General features: G+C 42.7%; 1 protein-coding gene and 1 long non-coding RNA gene across 2 annotated transcripts in view; one reads left to right on the top strand and one right to left on the bottom strand.

Moving 5' to 3' along the window:
• LOC137564113 (uncharacterized) overlaps positions 1 to 16,427 on the bottom strand; it is a 51,386-nt gene extending 34,959 nt beyond the window's left edge. Inside the window, exon 1 of the long non-coding RNA XR_011030524.1 lies at positions 16,244 to 16,427. This is a non-coding gene — a long non-coding RNA (uncharacterized lncRNA). The remainder of the gene's footprint in view (positions 1 to 16,243) is intronic.
• WDR1 (WD repeat domain 1) overlaps positions 1 to 16,930 on the top strand; it is a 108,083-nt gene extending 91,153 nt beyond the window's left edge. The window contains exons 12-15 of the mRNA XM_068277506.1: positions 603 to 713; positions 6,576 to 6,749; positions 12,736 to 12,880; positions 16,269 to 16,930. Of these exons, the coding sequence (XP_068133607.1) occupies positions 603 to 713; positions 6,576 to 6,749; positions 12,736 to 12,880; positions 16,269 to 16,378 (540 nt within the window). The 3' untranslated portion in view covers positions 16,379 to 16,930. The remainder of the gene's footprint in view (positions 1 to 602; positions 714 to 6,575; positions 6,750 to 12,735; positions 12,881 to 16,268) is intronic.
• Positions 16,931 to 20,236: the final 3,306 nt, after the last annotated feature.

The following is a 20,236-nucleotide window of genomic DNA, read 5'->3' as shown; positions in this document are numbered from 1 at the left end:
GTCTGATATGTTGCAATATCTATTCCTCATGCCTTATTAACCCTGAACATAGTGGAGTTGGTTGAAGGTTAATGATTGCAGCTCGGTTTCATAGCTGATAAGAACTGACTCAAACAATTAAAGGGACCCTGAGCACTAATTAAAAATGAAATTGTGACTTACCTGGGGCTTTTTCCAGCCCACCGTAGGGCACAAGGTCCCCCGGCATGTTCCTGGCTCCTCTTTCGGACCCGGCTGGTGGCTCCATTACTAGACTACTTCAGCCTGAAGTCATCATGGTTGCTTCCCGCTTTGACTATATGTGTAATCACGTCGGCCGGCGTGAGAGTCCTGCACATGCACGGCTCAATATTAGAGAACCGCGCATGCGCAGGACTCACGCCGGCCGTGCTCGGGGTCCCTTTAAATGAGATAGAGGGAAGTGCCTTTACAGCCATTGTTGCCTATCCACATTTTCAATACATGTCTGCCATGTGTGGCTAAATTTGAGTCCGTCTGACCCCAGCCAATGTCAACCTGATCTGTTCATATGGGGCGAGGATTACACAGCGTTTCGATGGTATTCATTTCTAGTAATGTGTGCTCCTCTGTTTACATTGTAGATTGTCCTGCTGAAAGACAAGAAGAAGGTGTTCGTTCTGGACTCTCTGGACTATGAGCCAGAATGTGTTGCAGTCCACAAAGGTTCTGGAACTGTTGCTGTTGGTGCAGTGGTAAGTACATTTAAAAAAAAACAAACAAAAAAAACCCCCTAGCTTAGCCTCCCATATTCATGAATTTACTTTGGCAATGGATGCAGTAGTCCATCCAGTAGTAACTTATTGCCAGAAGATTGGAGTTTCTTTCTCAGTACAAAGCGGATCACCGTAACCTGTCCACCACCTCCCTCTGCTAAGGGATTAAAGGACAACTGAAGTATATGGAGGCTGCTATATTTATTTCCTTTTAAACAAGCAGAGCTGCCAGGCAACTGGTATTATCTATTTGGCTGCAGTAGTATCTGAACAACACTAGTAATAAGCATGCTGCTAATCTTGTCACATCTGAGAATGTCAGAAACCCCTTCTCTGCTGCATGCTTGTTCAGGGTCTATGGCCAAAAGTATTAGAGACAGAGGATCAGATGGATAGTGAAGCAACTGGTATACATTTAGCAGCCTCCATATCCCTCTCGCGTCAATTGTCCTTTAACCACTTAAAGAGACACTGAAGCGAAAAAAAAATATGATATAATGAATTGGTTGTGTACTATGAATAATTACTAGAAGATTAGCAGCAAAGAAAATATTCTCATATTTTTATTTTCAGGTATAGTGTTTTTTTCTAACATTGCATCACTCTATAATATGTGCAGATTACACAACACTCAGCATTCAAAATGAGTCTTTCAGAGCAGTCTGTGAAGTAATGAACTCTCCTCTAGCAGAGGAAAAGTAAACAGTTCAATTACAGTTGAGATAATAAAAGTCAGATAACAGCCCTCTCCACGACTAAGTTAGTCGGAGAGCTTAATAGCTTTTTTGCATAGAGATAACGACTGGAGTTTCTCAACTCTTCCTGTACTGGAAACAATTAGACTGATGTATCTGATCTTAATGTTTTTTTTCTTAGCTGTACTACACATACAAATCATAATATCATCATTTTTTTTTCGCTTCAGTGTCTCTTTAAGGACTACAGGCTTCCCGCCACTATCGCAAAAATTGTAAGATTTAACATGCATCTTAACACATACAAATAAGTACGTTTCTCCCAGAGTAAAATGAGCCATAAATTACTTTTCACCTATGTTGCTGTTACTTACAGTAGGTAATAGAAATCTGACAGAACAGTCAGGTTTTTGACTAGCCCATCTCCTTATGGGGGGTTCTCAGGGTTTTGTTTATTTTTCAAAAGTACTTAGTGAATGGCAGTTGCTCAGTCCAGCTGCCAGAATAGTGTGCAGGGAAGCTGGCCAGCATCAGTGTATAAATCCTTTTCAGGGAATGACTTTATTAAGAATAAAAGCCATGCTGAGCATCCCCCATGAAGAGATGGACTAGTTAAAAACCTGTCAGTTATGTCAGATTTCTACTACCTACTGTGACAGTAGGAGAAAAATAATTTATGGTTCATTTTACTCTGGAAGAAAAACTCTACTTATTTGTATATGTTTACACGCATTTTACATTTTTTGTGATAGTTGTCCTTTAAACATCACTTAAATAGCCCGCCCCTCCAACAATTTAAAGTTTCCTAAACTGTATCAGCAGGCAGCATCCCATGTCACAATCAGAAGAAATCCTGGACCTCCTGAGAGAGTTAGAGGAATGTTTTTGTTTGGAAGGTTTGCAAGGTAGCAAGCCCTCATGTCGCTGGAACAATGGCATTTTGCACATCCTATATAATAATCCCTAACTGTCCCTGCGTCATCATTTGTCTCTGTGTCGTGTGAAAACTGAACTGCGCAGTTCAGCCGGCTCGCTCTGCTCTGTCCCTGTGGTTGCTAGGGCAACAGGGACGCACAGAGCTGGGAGGATGACCCAGCGGAGGAGGAGGGCGATGGCGTGTGTGTTGTGGCGGCATGTGTAGCCATTGGGACAGGGGAAGGACTGGGCCAGGGAGCAGGGCGGGTGAGCGCGCACTGACATGCGGCAGTGAGAGAGACCTTAAGCCCGTTTTTAAAACGACTTGGGTAAACTAGTTCTATCTAATATACCTCTGTCCCTGCGTCATCCTGTCCGTGTGTTGTGCTACTGCGCATGTGCAGGACAGACAGCCGTTGGGACGGGGCCAGGAAGCCGAGCGACAAGTGTGCACGCATGCGCATTACCTGGCGGTGGCGGCTTGAGAAGGCCTAGAGCCCGTTTTTTAAACGGGCTTAGGTCAACTAGTTTGTTATATTATAACAATCTCTTACATACGGTCTCAACTGCATGTTTGTTGTGGTTTATTTCCTCCCTTTCCAGTAGAAAGTTATTTAAAGGATACCCGAACTGACACGTGACCTGATGAGATAGACATGTGTATGTACAGTGCCTAGCACACAAATAACTATGCTGTGTTCTTTTTTTTCTTTCTCTGTCTGAAAGAGTTAAATATCAGGTATGTAAGTTGCTGACTCAGTCCTGACTCAGACAAGAAGTGACTACAGTGTGACTCTGACTGATGAGAAATTCCAACTATAAAACACTTTCCTAGCAGAAAATGGCTTCTGAGAGCAAGAAAGAGATACAAAGGGGAAATTATCAGTGAGGGTCACACTGTAGTCACTTCCTGTCTGAGTCAGGACTGAGTAAGCCACTTACATACCTAATATTTAACTCTTTCAGACTGAGAAATGAAAAAAAAAGGAACACAGCATAGTTATTTGTGTGCTAGGCACTGTACATGCACATGTCTATCTCATCAGGTCACGTGTCAGTTCAGGTATCCTTTAATCCCCTCTGTGTGGTGTTTATATTGAGTAATAACAATGTCCTGATCCGACCTGAGTGCAGACAGCTGGCAGTATTGCCTTGACACATGTATTTAGGGGGAGGAAAACCCTGAGAGTTCTCCAATTACAGCAAGTGCAGGTGAAATCCCATAAAATAGTCCTCAAATGACTTTTTTATTTTGACAAAAAACATTATTTTGGATTTTTTTTTTTAAATTATATCCTGCTTACGTCTAATTGGAGATGTTTAGGTCTAATTGGAGACTAATTCGGGATATTTACTAGTCTATGTATAATTCTCAGTGTTTTAAGTGAGTAATGTAGTTTCCCATGATGCATCACTCCTAAATATCCTCTTTTAGTCCCCTATATCTTCCTAGTGGTTCTGAGTCGCTGTGAGCTACTTAGGTATTCTATGACTTAAGGTGCCCATACACTGGTCGAGTTCAGCGACTGATCGATTGTACGGAATCTATAGAATCGATTTCTGATCAATCAAATCTATTGATCGATTTGTGGCCAATTTTGATCTGACAGGATGGAAATTCTAGGTTGATCCGTTGCTGGAAGCAGATCGATGGCCCATAGAGTTGCATTGGATCTAATGGTCCAATAATGCATTTAGATCGATTTTCCAATAGATTTCATTCTGAAATCTACTGGAAATCTGTTCCTAGTGTGTGGCACACATCAGATTGCTGCAAATCTATAAGCACCTTAATGGAAATGACTGTTTGTTGTAAGTAAACTTATTGATTGAACTTTCGTTAAGCCTGTAAAGTGTTGTCCCCCTTCCTTTTGTGTAATAACAGGTGGACACAAACCTCTTCATTTTATGTACAAATTGAAAAGAGAAAAAAAAAACTACAAAATGTCCCAAGTCCTAAAAAAAAAAATGTATGGAATAAGTTGAGTTAAGACTGCTGCAAAAACGTGAATAAATAAATGGCCTGGTAACAAAGGGTGTTTAGCATGTCTGCACAGCAGTGGTTATACTGGAAAGCATTGTTTTCAGTCACAATGGATGCCATATAAATTCAGTAGATTAATCAGTAGATGGCAGCAGTGCAAGCCATTTTTATTTCTTTCTAATTCCAATACTGAACAACATAGAAAACAGAATTGGTCTACTACCATATTTAGCATGGACCATTTGTATAACCGTTGCTACAAGAAAACACAACTCATATAATCTTCAATTGTGACTGCACCAGTGGAACTTGACGTGCAGCAATCAACCCTGGAGTGCACAGGGTCCCTTATCAAATAGGATGTCAGGATCCGCACCATCTAAAAATAGTAGTTAATTAAAGCTTCTTATAATCCAGGATGGGCAATAACAAGTGTGAGCCGGGTCACCATGACACACGGCGTTTGAGTACAGCTCTTTCCTCACAGTTCAGGCACACACTCTGTGCCTGAACTGTCCGAGGAAAGAGCGGTACTCTGAAACGCCGGCTCACACTTGTTGTTGCCTATCCTGGATTTTAAGAAGCTTTAATAAACTACTATTTTTAGACGATGCGGATGCTGACATCCTATTTGACAAGAAAACACAACTACATGTTCATTCAAGATCCTTAAACTATATATTTTCTGAAGGCAACGCACCTTTAGAATTTAAAATATAGGAGGTGGGCGAAGGAAGTGAGGATGTGTGGTTGTTTAGGAGTGATCTGAGCCAGCTGCCCAAACACTGGGGTTCAACCACCATGAGTTCTCAACCAGAATCCTTCTTATATAAAATGTACTCTAGTTGTATACAAGGGGGTGCTGATATGTTCCTGTCTTTGCATAGAAAGAAGAGAGCCAGTTATTTAATATCACATTTATTCAACAACCCTGAGACTGATGCACTTGGGTCAGTGTAGTTGCTTTTGTAGACCGTTCAAATATGTATTTTTGTTGGGCCTCAAACCAGCTCTCAGCATATCAGAAATATCTGCAAAACGTTGCCCTTTCTGGTGTTCAAGTTCAGGAATAGATAATAGAAGGGGCTGGGTCAGGTGAGTACGGTGGGGTGGGGACCAATTGTAAACCCAGGTGCATTGACCTACAAAACTGCATCGCTTTGGTCAACTTTCCATGGCTTTTTGTCTTAATTGCCTTATTCAGTTGGTCCAGGGGGTTAACATATTATGGTCTGGTGATACGAAGTCCTGAGGTGGGCAGAATACCGTCTTTTCCCCAGAAAACGGATGTCATTAAATTTATTATTATTGTATTTTTTTTTTTCCAATTTCTGGGTGCAAAACATCTTCAGCCACGGGGACCCGCTGTGGCGCCATTCCTTTGACTGTTCCTTGGCTGCAGGATCACAGATGTGCAACCATGTTCCATCCTCCATTGCCAAACCTAGCCAACGAGTACTGTGCAGCTTCTAAATGGGCCTAAAACAGCATTGGATACGTCAAATTGTTCCTCCTCCTTATCACTGCTTAAACATTTGTGTGCTTGCACAAGTCTAGTATAGTGGTGATCACAAACTTAATAGGCTCCTGTGCGATGTCCAGTAACTGGACTGGATATTCGCCGGTCTTCCCACAGCTCATGGACAAGTTTTGGGGTCATCTTCAAAGGTGAAATGACCATTCTTGAAACCAGATATCCAGATTTTTTTCATTTGAAAGGGGTTAAGAGGTGCCTAGATGAATATAAAACTACGTTAAAAACTACTAAAATTAGGTGTCTTACATCTGTGATGACACTAATTTTAGTATATCAGTAATAGTTTGTTGCACTGGCAGCGCGATTCATGGGTCTATGCCCACTTCTTTGGGCCAATGGTATAGCCAAACCATGGTGCACCTCAACTAAGATATCAGGCTTGTCATATGACTGTACACTCATTTTTCTATTTCATTTGGAAGGAGGCAAAGCCAGGAAATTATCAGCAACCCTTTGTATATACAAACATTATGTAGAACACAGTTATCTGTATTCCAGTAACAAAAATATCCAGCAACATAATTGGCCAGAAGAATGAAGATAGACATAAATCGGGACATGCCACATTCTGAGCCATGCGATAGAAGGGATACCTCGATGGATATTCAGCTGCTGTATACCGCATGTGCAAATCCTGGTAGGGAAATTGCTCAGATGCATCTGATATGATTGTGACCTCCCTTCTGACATCTGTGTTGTGCTTGTTATAGGATGGCAATATCCACCTGTATTCCATTCAAGGGAACACGCTGAAGGATGATGGGAAGTCTTTGCCAGGAACTGCCATGATTACCAGTCTTGCCTATTCCAATGATGGTGCCTTCCTTGCTGCTACGGATGCCGCCCGTATTGTCACGGTTTACATCGTTGCTGATGGATATGCGGTAAGTTATATACTGGCGATAGACTAGACCACTTGCCTCCTCAATGCCTGGTTCTCTAAAGGTGCATACACACATCAGACTATAGTCTTTGGAAAATGAAAGATCACAGACCTATCTTACCACCCTTCATGTAGTATGAGAGCCATACCTTCACAGTCTTTTCTATGGAGCTGAACTCCACATCAGAAAAAAATCTTTGCAAGATGCTGCACACACAGATGCTGTACAGACACAAAAGATCAGTATCTGCAAAAGATCTGTTCCTGCCAAAAATCCATTCCTGCAAATTGCAATGATAGTCTATGAGATCTGCAGATCATCATACACACATGATTTAACTGACATTCATCTGCAGATCAAGCAAGCATCTGCAGATCTGAAAATCCATCCTGGTGGATCTGATCTGCAGATGAATGTCAGTTAAATCATGTGTGTGAGGATCTGCAGATCTCATAGACTATCATTGCAATTTGCAGGAATGGATTTTTGGCAGGAACAGATCTTTTGCAGATACTGATCTGTTGCATGTGTACAGCATCTGTGTGTGCAGCATCTTGCAAAGATTTTTTTTCTGATGTGGAGTTCAGCTCCATAGAAAAGACTGTGAAGGTATGGCTCTCATACTACATGGAAGGGGGTAAAATTGGTCTGTGATCTTTCCTTTTCCAAAGACTATAGTCTAATGTGTGTATGAGCCTTTAGACTACACATCATTTTTACAGCTCAAAATATGTTATCTAACCGATTTGTTAAAGTTATCGTGTAGTGAGAGGGATATGGAGGCTGCCACATTAATTTACCCTTAAACGATGCCTATCCTACCGATCTCCTGCCTATGATACTTTAGAAGCCCTTACAGACAGTATATGAAACTGGGCCGAGGCCGCTGATAACGACCAACACACGCACACACCACACACACACCTCCGCCCGGGCCCCACCCAGCAGCACAGCTAGGTAACCAGCATTGTTTAAAGTCAACCAGAGACAAAGCAACCCTCATGTATTTCACCATATATATCAGTGGGAACATTAGAGCAAACACCTACCCTGCTCTTTCATCCTCTGCTCAGTCTGCCTGTTATCAGGTCTGATAAAATCCCAGACTGAGCATTCAGTCTGGCTTTGCTCAGGAATCATTATAGCTGAGTCTGTCTTCTCTGATGTATTTTCAAGCCCAAGCCTGCCCCCTTCTGGCTATGCTATAATGACTTGGCTATAATGATTCCTGAGCAAAGCCAGACTGAATGCTCAGTCAGGGATTTTATCAGGGCTGATAACAAGCATGCTAAGCAGTAAAGAATGAAACAGGGAGCAGGATAGGTGTTTTCTCTAATGTTCCCACTGATCTATATGGGAAAACACATGAGGGTGCTTCATCTCTAGTTCACTTTAAATAACATGTCAGCTTCCATTTTGCTCTCGCCACTTGGTTACTTTGTTTGCTTGTATATAGGTGCATTTAGGCTGAGATTTGTACCTATACTTAGTATGTACTGGAGATCAGCCAGGATAATCTGTCCTAGTGTATTGTTTGCTGCTCTCTGGGTTCTTCCCTTTTCAGAAAGATTTCTAAATCATAAGCAGCTTTGTGTATGAAAACACTCTTGTAAACTGATTTTTATTCTCTACCTAGGTTTTTCCTCTATCATATCTACATGTAAGAGACCTTACTGGAGCCTTTAAGGAGTACCTGTAGCCAGCAGAAAAAAGTTAGATGCTTATCTAAGTAGGGGGAACCCTGTGGATAGTCCAGAGGCTTCACAGGTCTTCCTAAACCCCTCCTGCTCTGCGACCCTCTAAAAACAATCCTTGACTTTAATGTCAGATTGCTGCCATAATTCCCTCAGTGTATGAGCATAGCCACACTGCATACGCCAGTAGGGATCACACCTGCACAGTAACACACAGAAAGCACTGGACAAGCAGCTCAATGCTACTGTGCAGGCTGTACTTTGTGTACAAGTGTGGCCACACTGCACTGGCACTAAGTACGGCCTGCACAGTAGCACTGAGCCACTTGTACACTATTTTTTTTTTTTTCCTGGGCTTGTCCACCTCTAAAGCAATATGCCTTATTATTGTTTAAAAACTAATACGTAATGTAATCAAACTGTACCTATCCCTAGCTCCCCAGCCAGCCTCTACCTATCCCTGGCTCCCCATGCAACCTAACGCCAATCCCCAGCCAGTCTGGAAGCTCCAGCCTGAGCCCCCTCTAGCTCCAGTCCATGCTTGACTGACCTAAATGCCCCTGGGGCCCTCAGGCTGAGGCTCTTGCACGTTACCTTAATCTGACATTTGGCAAGCTTCATGTCAGTGCAGAAATTCATTACAAAAATGCAAACGGCATAGTACAGTAAAGCATGCTGAAGACGAAACCCTGAGCAAAAAAAGCAAAATATAAGGTGTGTAAAACAAAATAGGAAAATCTGAGCAGTGTGTCATTTACAAATACTCAGAACACAAACAGCTAGACTTCTGTAGACCTTTCCTTCACCACCACCAAAATCAGCATGGTATGGCGGGCATGACATGCGGGGCCCTCTTCATGTGCGGGGCCTGGGGCGATCGGCCCACTTGCCACCCCCAAAGGCCGCCTCTGCCCCCTCATGCCATCTTTTTATTGTGGAGATCAGTGGGAAGTACTCTAGTCCAATCAGAGCTTTCTAGGGGGGGACCCCTTTCATCTGCATCCTGTAGCATTGCCTGCATAAAAGGCTCTGGTAGAGTTATGACCTTGGCTGCACTGCTCTGTTGTTCACGTCAGCTGGGAATGTTTTCCCCATGTATCTGTTTCTGCTTCACTGCTAAGTAGTTTAAACAGCAGTGGCGCGGCGCCTCTTCCACCCCATTTTGTCCTTTTAGCTAATGGGCAGACGGCACAGCCAGGCTACAGGAGTGACCTGTTACATGCGGCTGCAGCCATGGAAGAGATGGCATTCTGAAGAGTGCAATATCTCTGCTTTATATAACAAGGTGGAGTTTCTGAAATATTCTTCACCAATGCACCACACATTGTGTAAAGTGGATCTTAATTCTTGCACAGGATAAGGGAAAACCTAGAGGAACTGCACTCTGTATGTATTTATAGAGTTTAGCCAGTCTAATTCCCCCTTATCTGTGAATAAGCACAAGTTATAATTTAATCCTACAGCTGTCAGCTGACTGCCACAACTGAGAGCTAATTGGTAAACACAGGATGTTAATGTCTGCTTCCATGAAAGCAGGAAGTGGACACATTGCAGATTTATTGTAAGATTTGTATCCACTGTAATGTTTTTCTTTAATGGTTATTATGCTGTTGCTTATATTTTAGAGCAGAGAGGATGTTCTGAGTTCAGGTCCACTTTAAGGATTGCTTTTTTTTTTGTTTCTTTTTTTTTTTACCAGATTTTCAGTCAGGTCTTTTGAAAACAGCGCTTTAGTTTTGTATGTTGCTTTAATTATGAAACTTTGCTCTTGCAGTGTTAGTGACCTGTTTACTGCAGCAGACTACCAAAAAAATTACAATGCTTTACAATTTCCTTATATTTCTCATTTACTTATCTTTCTAAAGGGGCCCATACATTTACCGACCAACCAATCGACCATCCAATTCGGTTATTATAAACGAATTGGATGAAAATTGATGCTGCCAAGTGCATGGCCAACTGACAAAGCGACCAATTTGGGGACAGAAATTGGCCGCACGGTCGATCGCGCGTGCTGGAAAATTTCGGGCCTTGGTTGGTTGGTCGGGTGCACGGTGGTACGGCGGCAGAGTTGCAAACGAGCGGCGAGACAACTAGACCCCCGCCGCAATGTATAAATGTATGCAGCGTGTAGTGCATTTATACATTACCTGTCTGGTGTCGGCATCGACGCGGTTTCCGTTCATCTCGCCGGGTTCCGCATACACGCTGGCAGTGCTCTGACATCACAAAGGCGCATAGCGGCTGACGTCAGACGCTATGTGCCACTAGCGTGTATGCAGCTTACCGGCGAGATGGACGGATGGACCCGGCAAGCTGCTACAGGACAGGTAATGTATAAATGCACTACACATCATACATTTTAAACATTTTGGGGGCAGTGGGGGGGCGGACACGGCGGATCAGCCGATTTCCCTGATTTCATGCTGAAATCGGACAGGAATCGGCCTGTAGTGTATGGGCAGATTTGATTAGTGACAAATTTATCTCTAATCTGATTCGATTTAGAGATAAATTTGTCTCTTGGTCGAATCTGCTTCTATTCGTTCTAATGTATGGCCAGCTTAAGTTGACAATAAAGTGTACCTGAGGCGACATGTAAAATGAGATAAATGTGTATGTACAGTACAAAACGTGTTAATTACAAGGACTTTTACTTGTTTCATTTTGCTGCCTGAAAGAGGTACCGTATTTTTGGACCATAAGACGCACCTTTTCTCCCCCCAAAAGTGTGTGTGTGGGGGGGGAGGCAGTGCGTCTTATGGTCCAAATATACAGCCAGTCGCCTGGTGCCCCCCATGTAGAAATGCCCGTGGCTCGCAGCTTAATTGCCGGTATTCCTCACTCGCACCACTGAATCAGTAAATCGAAATAAACAGCCCAGCGTCTGCTACATAGAAATCCCAGCACATCTAAATTACCAGCAATCCACACTTGCACACCTGAACCTGTAAATCCCGATAGACAGCCCGGTGCCTTCCGCTGCTCAAGTACCGGTAATCCGAACTTGCACAAATGAACCTTACGTCCCACTTAACAGCCCCGCATCTACCACATAGAAAGCCCCGCAGCTCGCAGCAGAAGTGCCGGGAATCACGGCAACTGCCCTGCAAGTGCAGAGAAAGCCCTTACCCAAGTAGTGAGACGCTCAGAGCCGTCCTCTTTTTGTGCGTTCTTTCTTGTATCGCTGCTAGCCGCCAGCGTGACCCGGCGGCACATCTAGCGGCAATACAAGAAAGAACGCACAAGAAGAGCACTCAGAGCGTCTCGCTACTTGGGTAAGGGCTTTCTCTGCACTTGCAGGGCAGTTGCCATGATTACCGGCACTTCTGCTGCGAGCTGCGGGGCCGTTAAGTGGGATGTAAGGTTCATTTGTGCAAGTTTGGATTACCAGTACTTGAGCAGCAGAAGGCACCAGGCTGTCTATCGTGATTTACAGGTTCAGGTGTGCAAGTGTGGATTGCTGGTAATTTACATGTGCTGGGATTTCTATGTAGCAGACGCCGGGCTGTTTATTTGGATTTACTGGTGAGAGTGAGAATTACCTTACCTGGGAGTTGCAGGGATTTCTATGTTTGTGGGGGCACCAAACGCCTGGCTGTTTGTTTGTATTTACCTATTCACTTGGCATTTACTGTAAGCATTAGTTTAGCTGTGGCCTACAGGAATTTATATGCGCAACTACATTACAGAAAACGTATTTATGAATAAAACTGTTAATTGTAGCATCTGAGCCACCTATATTATTGATTTATATAGCTCTGACATCATCTGCAGTCCCAGTTTACTTTGAAAATTAGACAATGGGGGGCAGTGGAGGTTACTCAGATGGAGGCGCATCAAGGATTGCCTTTTGCTGAGGTGTGCCAGAGACAGTTTGGTGGTAGATGCTCCACAAGACGCCCCTGCACCATGGACACACCAGGTTTAGAATAGAAGGGGGAGATAAAATACGTGAACTATTGACCTTTTTCTAACTCTGAATGTTTTGTTGCCTCTGCTCAGTAGTGTCTCAATCTACTTTATAAATCTTTCAAATAAAACCATGGTATAGGTAAAAGTTATATTTTAAGAGTACTATTAATATAATGGTTTCTCTCATCAGTTTATTTTCACCTCAGGTCTACGTTAGGCAGTGAATGTTTGGCTGCATGCGAGGTGCAAGGCTTTTGTTATCCTCTTTGTATTTCCTATCGATCCTAACCCTTTATTGCTGTGAACACTAGTGTAATAGAATGAAAAGGAATACTGGGGCAGCAACATATAACCTGGGTTTCATTTTTGGTTTCTAGGAGAAGGACAAGTTCTATGGACATCATGCAAAAGCGGTGTGCGTTGCTTGGTCACCGGACAATGAACACTTTGCCTCTGGAGGGATCGATATGATGGTTATCGTGTGGGCTGTGAGTGATTCAGATAAACGCATTAAGTTGCCAGGTACGTGGTCCTTGTTGATGGTAATAATATAAGCCAGTCTTTCCCAACCAGGGTTCCTTGAGGACAGGTTTTACCTGACCTTTTCCCTTTCAAGGCGAGCTGCCTTAGCTGGCAGGTTGTGCTAGCTTCAAAATTACATCCCTAGCCTCGCAATGTCTTCTACTCACATTGTCCCCTACCCCTGTACACAGAAGGTTGGAGGCGGGGGTGTCTGACATTTGTTAACGTGTGCAGAGTATAAGCTGGGACCCCCACTTTTGTGCCTTTTTGGGGGCGTTCTAAAAACTTGGTTTATACTAGAATATATATGTGATGTAGTGTGAGAACTTCCCTAAGAAGACACATGTGATGTAGTGTGAGAACTTCCCTAAGAAGACACAAACAGTTATGATTGTTGAAAAACTACGTTATTGACTACTCTGAAGCATTTTGCAGAATTTGCCACTTCTTCAGGCACAATTTTAAAATAAAACAAATTGAAATCATATCACTTGAAGCAATTTTTTAAGTGATACCATGTACAGTACTAATATTATACAGTAGAATACCTTTATAGTAAACTTCAAAGGACCAGAAAAGGCTAGTTTCTATCCCGGGGTCTTGAATACTTCCACAGCTGAAACCATAGTCCAGGCACAGACACTAATTTACGGACTCCTTTGGCATGGCCAGAACCTTGGGCAGAAGTATATTCCACGCAGGTGCAGTTCGGCCTCACATGCACTGCTTCCAGCGCTGTGAGCGAGAGCGCTGTGCTCAGAAGCCCACCGGGAGCATGGCCACAGCGTCGGACGATCATACTGTGCATGTGCAGAACGTGTAAGGGTGAATTGCACATGCATGGAAAGTACTTCTTCTGGTTCAAAGGTGCTGACCCAAGATGGTCAGGACCTGGTCTGGGGCGAATTGAAGCTGAATAGAGCCATGGCAGGTTTGCTCAGTCATTTACATTCTTAATCTGCTGTAAAAGTGAGCCTCTATTTTTTCGTTTTGCTTTTTGCTTTGGTTATAATTTCCAAGACTTCACTATTCAAATTGAACTACTTTTGCAGCCATGACTACAAAAGTCAGAAATGTTAAGTCTGACTCGATTTACTTTAACACGTCAGACCTAAATTTAAAGACTTGGTCAAGTATTTGTTATTCTTTTACCTAAAACATATGAAAGTGTTCCCTGTGCATAACATTGTTTGTCACCCCAGAGCGAACACTCGCAATCCAACGCAGGAGATTTGGGGCGCAGCCATAGACCATAATAGGAATTATGGCTATAGCGGCACACCGTGAGTAACTTCAGCACCGTCAGAAGACGGAGCTGAAGTTACTTTTAAAACACTATAATTTGGCCTCCAGAAATAGCTGGAAGTCGAATTGCATCATTCGTCACCATCCATGGCGACCTAGAGGGGGAGAATGGTGACTAACGTCGCCGGGAACTTGTGCCGCAGCAGGATAAGCCATACCGGCTGTATCCTGCTCCCAAGTCTCCCGGCGGCGATTCCTCCCGTACTCCCCCCAGAGAGCAGTACAAGCTTGCTTTTGTCTGGCTTATCAGCAAATGTAGTCATTGCCAGCCAGTAGACACGCTCTGCCTGTGTTTTGATCTTGCTCCTTCCCCCTGCTGAATAGAGACATCGCCCTGGTAACAACTTAGTTACTTCAGCAGAAGGAGCAGGTAGAGTGAAGACACAAGCAGAGAATGTCTCCTGGCCGAAACAATTACATTTGCTGATGAACCAAACCTATTCAAACCTGTGCTTTAAGCCTAATCTACATGGGTAGATGAGGCTGCGATCCGGCGGCTCGATTAGCCGCCGGATCGCGTCCCCGCGCTCGCCGGATTCGATTCCCCGCCGGCGCCGCTTATCTTCTGCTCTATTCCCTGCCATTGTCCCCTCGCGGGGAACGAGCAGGGAGTCGGCGGTGGGGAGATCCGTCCTGTCGGATCTTATCAATCGAGCCGCATCAGCGTGTAGATGCGGCTTTATGCAGTGGAATTTTTATTTTTATTTTTTTTACACACAAGGAATAATTGAGAATGCTTTCAAATCTTCTTTTTATGTAACAAAGAGTAGTTTTAGTTTTCAAAGTATAATTCCACTTTATCTGATGGCCGTTCCAGGGCTTAGATTCTATGTCCTAAATAGTGCGGTTGTTGGTTCTAGGACGTAGAATCTACGACCTGCATTAAAAACCCGCCACCTGCTCCTGTACGTGCATGGTCATGTGAATGATTGCTAGCTAATAGCAACAATCATTCAATAAAGTTGAGGGGAAAGTTTTTTTGGGTTTTTTTTCCCCCAACCTAGCCTATTAACCCCTCCAATACCTATACCTGTTTATACATTTTTCATGACTGCTGCCTGTAGCGATCGCTAGGGTGAAAGTTTCGTGCCCCAATGCTCTACAGATGTATCTTTCTGCCGTTGCCTAGCGATGCATCTGTACAGCCCTATGGCCCCCGAACTGTTGCCCTAGCGAACGCATTTGATCGCCACAGATGCACAGTCTGGGGATAACGGTCCGCCACATGCTCAGCTAGTAAAATATGGCATATGGAGTATCCATTTTAACTGGGAAGGGCCAAAGAATTTTTTTTGTTTAACTGTGGGGCATGTCATGTGAAAAGTGAAAAATATAGGTCTTTTCTGCATTTATGCCTAATTTTTTCCCATAAAATGACTATAAAATAGAATAGAATAATATTTCCCAAAGAAAGCCTAAGATGGCATAAGTAATGAAAAATGTACTGCTGTATCAAAACACAGCTTAAGTGTCAGAAACCTTAGAGTCTGAAGTGACTAAAAATAATTTTTAATCTCGTAGTTCGCTTCAGCAGTCTTAGTAGAGGTAAACCGCCGCATCCTTGCGGCAAAATGAGGGCTTCAGATTCCCCTCCCAATCCCCGGGGGAAAATCTGGGGAGCGCTTCCTGAAAGAGGCAGAGCTTTCTGCTGTAGTTCTGCCTCTACTGAAGTCAATCGCTGCGGATCTCCGCCTCTCACGCCCCTCTCAATCTCCCTTCACAGAGAGGGACGGGGAGAGGCGGAGATCCGCACGGGCGATTGACGTCGGTAGAGGCAGAGCTACAGGTCAAAGCTCTGCCTCCCCAGGCAGCAAAATCCACGACTTAGAAAGTCGTGGATGTTTGCACCAGGATTTGGAGGTAATAAACCGCCGTTTTGCAGCGGGGATGCGGCGGTTTACATCTACTGAGACTCCTGAAGTCAACTACCAGGTAAATATAGCAATTTTTAGTCGCTTCAGAGTACCTTTTAAGGGCGATAAAAACCATTGAACATGAACCAGTTAACAGTGGTACAGTGATGTGAAATATTGATGCCTTTCCCTGCATTACACTAACCAAACGTCTTGTCTTGCTTGTGCAGATACCCATCGGCTACACCACGTGACTGGACTAGCCTGGCTGGACAAGCACACGGTGGCCACCGTAGCCCACGATGGTTGTGTCAAAGCATGGACAGTCACCTTCAAATGAGAACAGAGCTACAGCCAGCACAGAAATAGCTAGGACTACTGCAATTGGAGATTCTATAAGAAAAAAATATATATATTTCTGTTATATGCTTTGTGGTTTGTGCCACATTCTCATTCTTCAAAACGAAAAAAAAAATGGTGGTGTCTTTATCTATAACACATTTTTTTCTTTTCAAGGCTTTAGTCAGTGACAGCTTGCAGGTAAATAGCTCCTACACGTCAGATATTGTGACCAACATTCCAGAGGCAACAGCCAGATCCTTGAGTACTCACGGGATGGTTTCAGACAGAGTGTATCTTCTAATGGAGAGAGTGTGCGTGCTGTACTACCGCATGAGACAGTACATACTTCTCATCTTTCCCCTTACAGAATATTTCTGTATCCGCTACATGGTGACACAAGTGATGGTCTATTTTTTGAAACCCTGGTGTGCAGCTTACTGTGTATTGTTGCTCTGTTTGTCCATGAAACTGTTGCCTCAACGACGGAACAAATCCTCATGAAGAATGGGGTACCGATGAAAAAAAAAATAAAGAAAACATTTTTTATGTAGCTTTTTTTCTGATTTGTGGATTTTTTTTCTTGACTGGGAAATATTAGAATTAGTTTTTTGTGTGTTGTTTTTAACTATATGTACCTGAGGCCAAAAAATAGTGGGCTTATACTCCCACAACTAAAATTTTAGTACTACTGCATATACGACGATTTCAGCAATCGATTGACTCTATAGAATTCTTAAAGGTGGCCATACACTTATAGATTTACAGCAGATTCGAACATCGGATGTCTGTCAGATGCCCGTCAAGTAGAATCTGACAGGAATCCATCTGATGTGTACCACACACTAGGAACAGATTTCCAATAGATTTTAGAATGAAATCTATTGGAAATTTATTGAAAATCGATCTAAATGCATTATTGGACCATTAGATCCAATGCAACTCTATGGGCCATCGATCTGCTGCCAGGTGTTCCATCCTGTCAGATCAAATTGATTGAAATCGGCCACAAATCGATCTAATGGGGAATTTGATAGAAGCCCCTTAAGTCATCCCAAATATTTGACCCTCTTTAAGTGTACCTGAGGCGACATGAGATACATGTGTATGTACAGAGCAAAGCCTATTAATAACCAGGCTGGTTTCCTTTTATTTTGCAGCTTGAAAAGGCTAACCTTCAGGCATGCAAGTGACAGCTTCTGCCTTAAAAGTTTTCCAGGCAGAATACAACTTCTGAGGGCAGGGAGAGATAAAATACACAAACTATTGACCTTTTTTCTATCTCTGGGACACATAAAAGGCTGCTGTTGAGCAGAGATAATAAAACATTACATCTACTTTGTAAATGTTTATGGAAAAGTGCAAAATAAAACCATTATCTAAAGAAATAAAAGTAATTTCTGGGTTCAGGAGGATTCATACAACTGTTAATCTCAGTTTATGTTCACCTCCGGTTCAATTTAAGCTAAAAAAATTTGATTACTCAAGTACAAGGACAGTGTGCCATTATGAGGGCTTACGTCCCCAAATGCAGCCATAGCAGTTCAGTCATTAACACAGCAGAGCAGTGCCTCACAATATTGCATGTGTATAAATGGAAAAGAGGTTGCACAAGTGCGAGTCAAACAAAATATGAGGTCTGCTCAACCAACATTATCATAAGTAATACTGTATTGTACTATATAGTATTCAAAATGGCTTTTAACACAGCTCTGGTATATAGAGGTGCACATCTAGACTAAAAAGTCCCCTGCAATTATCCTGCACTTTTAAAGTGGACCAGAACTTTTGCACAGGACAGAAGGAAAACAGAGGAATGCACCCTGTATGTATTTAGAGAGTTTAGTCTGTCTAATGCTAGGTACACACTATGAGAATATCTGGCAGATTTATTGTCAGATCCATTACTTCCAACATGTCTGAACTGATTTCCGATCAATTTCATATTGAAGTGAATGGAAAACGGTCGGAAATCAATCGGAAAATTCACGGAAATCAGATTGTACATGTTGGAAATAATCGATCTGACCGTAAATCTGCCAGAAAAATCTGTGTATTCCCCCCTCATTTGTGTCTAATCACAATTTGTAAATTGATCCCTCTGTCACATGACTGCCAATGGCAGATAAGCCCATTTGAAAGCACAGAGTGTTAACAATATGTCTGCTTCCATGAATCAGGATTTTGTCAGCTGTAACAAATACATGTTTTTTGTTAGAAGGTTATTATGCTGCTACATGTCTTTTAGAGCAGAGGGGACGTTCTGAGTTCAGGTCCACTTTAATAGTGGCACTTTGAATATGTAATAAAACGTTACGTGCACAGTAGCTGTACTTATAACAATACTTAGATTTTTACGGTACTAAAAGTCAGAAATTTAGGTCTGACCAGTGTGAAAGTAGATTTACTTTAACAGGGTATTGTACTTTGTAAGCCATTAGTAAAAGCAAGAAGTTTTGGGTCATGATGATATAATTTATTGGCTAACCGAAGAATTAGAGTAAGCAAGCTTTCGGCTGTATAGTGAGTAAGGATTTTTTTTATTTTTTTTCCTGTAGAAAAATCACTAAAATCAAAAACGTGGACCATGCAATACATATGTAAGTAGAGCGTGTGTGTGACATGAGATAGACGTGTATGTACAGTGCCTAGCACACAAATAACTAGGCTGTTCCTTTTTTACTTTCTGTGCCTGAAAGAGTTAAATATCAGGTATGTAAGCGGCTGACTCAGTCCTGACTCAGACAGGGAGTGACTACAGTGTGACCCTCACTGATAAGAAATTTCCCTTTTTATCTCTTTCTTGCTCTCAAAAGCAATTTTCTGCTAGGAAAGTGTTTTATAGTTGGAATTTCTTATGAGTGAGAGTCACACTGTAGTCACTTCCTTTCTGAGTCAGGACTGAAATATCAGGTATGTAAGTGGCTGACTCAGTCCTCTTTCTTCCCACAAGCGGGAGTTTGCGCTCGCACCTTCATCCCGGTGTGCACGCTCCAGTGATGTGGAGAGGCACTGGCGCCTGTGTGGTGACAGCATTAAAGAATACCAGAGCTGAGGCCTGGTGAAATGGGAACATGTTCTGTGTGGGGTATTATTAGCAAGTACTTGCTAATAAAAGTTCATACTAAGGGCCCTTTTTTTTTTTTTTTTCCCCCAAGCACAGGCGATTTTCAAAATCGCCCTAAAACCGCTTGTGCAATGATTCCCTACGAGAATGTTCACATCTAAGTGGTTCGTTTCCGATCCGCTCAGCAATTGTACCATTTTTAGGACGATTCCGCCTCAATGAAAGGTATAGGAAAACCGCTCACAATCGCTTTGTGCAGCGATTGCGTTTTTAATACATTGCATTTATTCTTGTCCGGGTCAAAGAGTTTACTTCCTGACTTGCGTCAGGGAGTGAATTAAAATAAACCACTCTGGAAAAGCGCTTAGAAAAGTGCTTATAACAAAAACGCACCGCCCATTCAAGCGCTGGGAGGCACAAAAACGCAAAATGATAAACACAACAAGGGGCGCTGCTGATACAATGAATATCTTAAAGGGTAGGGGGTTCTAATGGCACACCTCACATTACCCAATCGCAATAGATGTATAACTTCCACCCGCTGCTTCCTTATCTGGTGGGGTATCCCCTTAACTCCCACCTAAAACTGGTCAATTGTATATAATGAATTAGGAGCGCTGGGTATATAGTAAATGTCATTTATTCATAAAAGGAAAGAACCATATAAAGATATTGCACATCTATACATCACTCACAACTGCAGTCTCCATACACACCGAAGTATACTGGTTCCTCAGAATCACTATTTTGCCTAAAAATCTGTGTGCACACATAGGATACAAAAATGATACT

This window comes from Hyperolius riggenbachi, chromosome 1, assembly GCF_040937935.1.
Source record: "Hyperolius riggenbachi isolate aHypRig1 chromosome 1, aHypRig1.pri, whole genome shotgun sequence".
Classification (NCBI taxonomy): domain Eukaryota; kingdom Metazoa; phylum Chordata; class Amphibia; order Anura; family Hyperoliidae; genus Hyperolius; species Hyperolius riggenbachi.
This window is presented reverse-complemented; position numbering and strand designations above follow the sequence as displayed.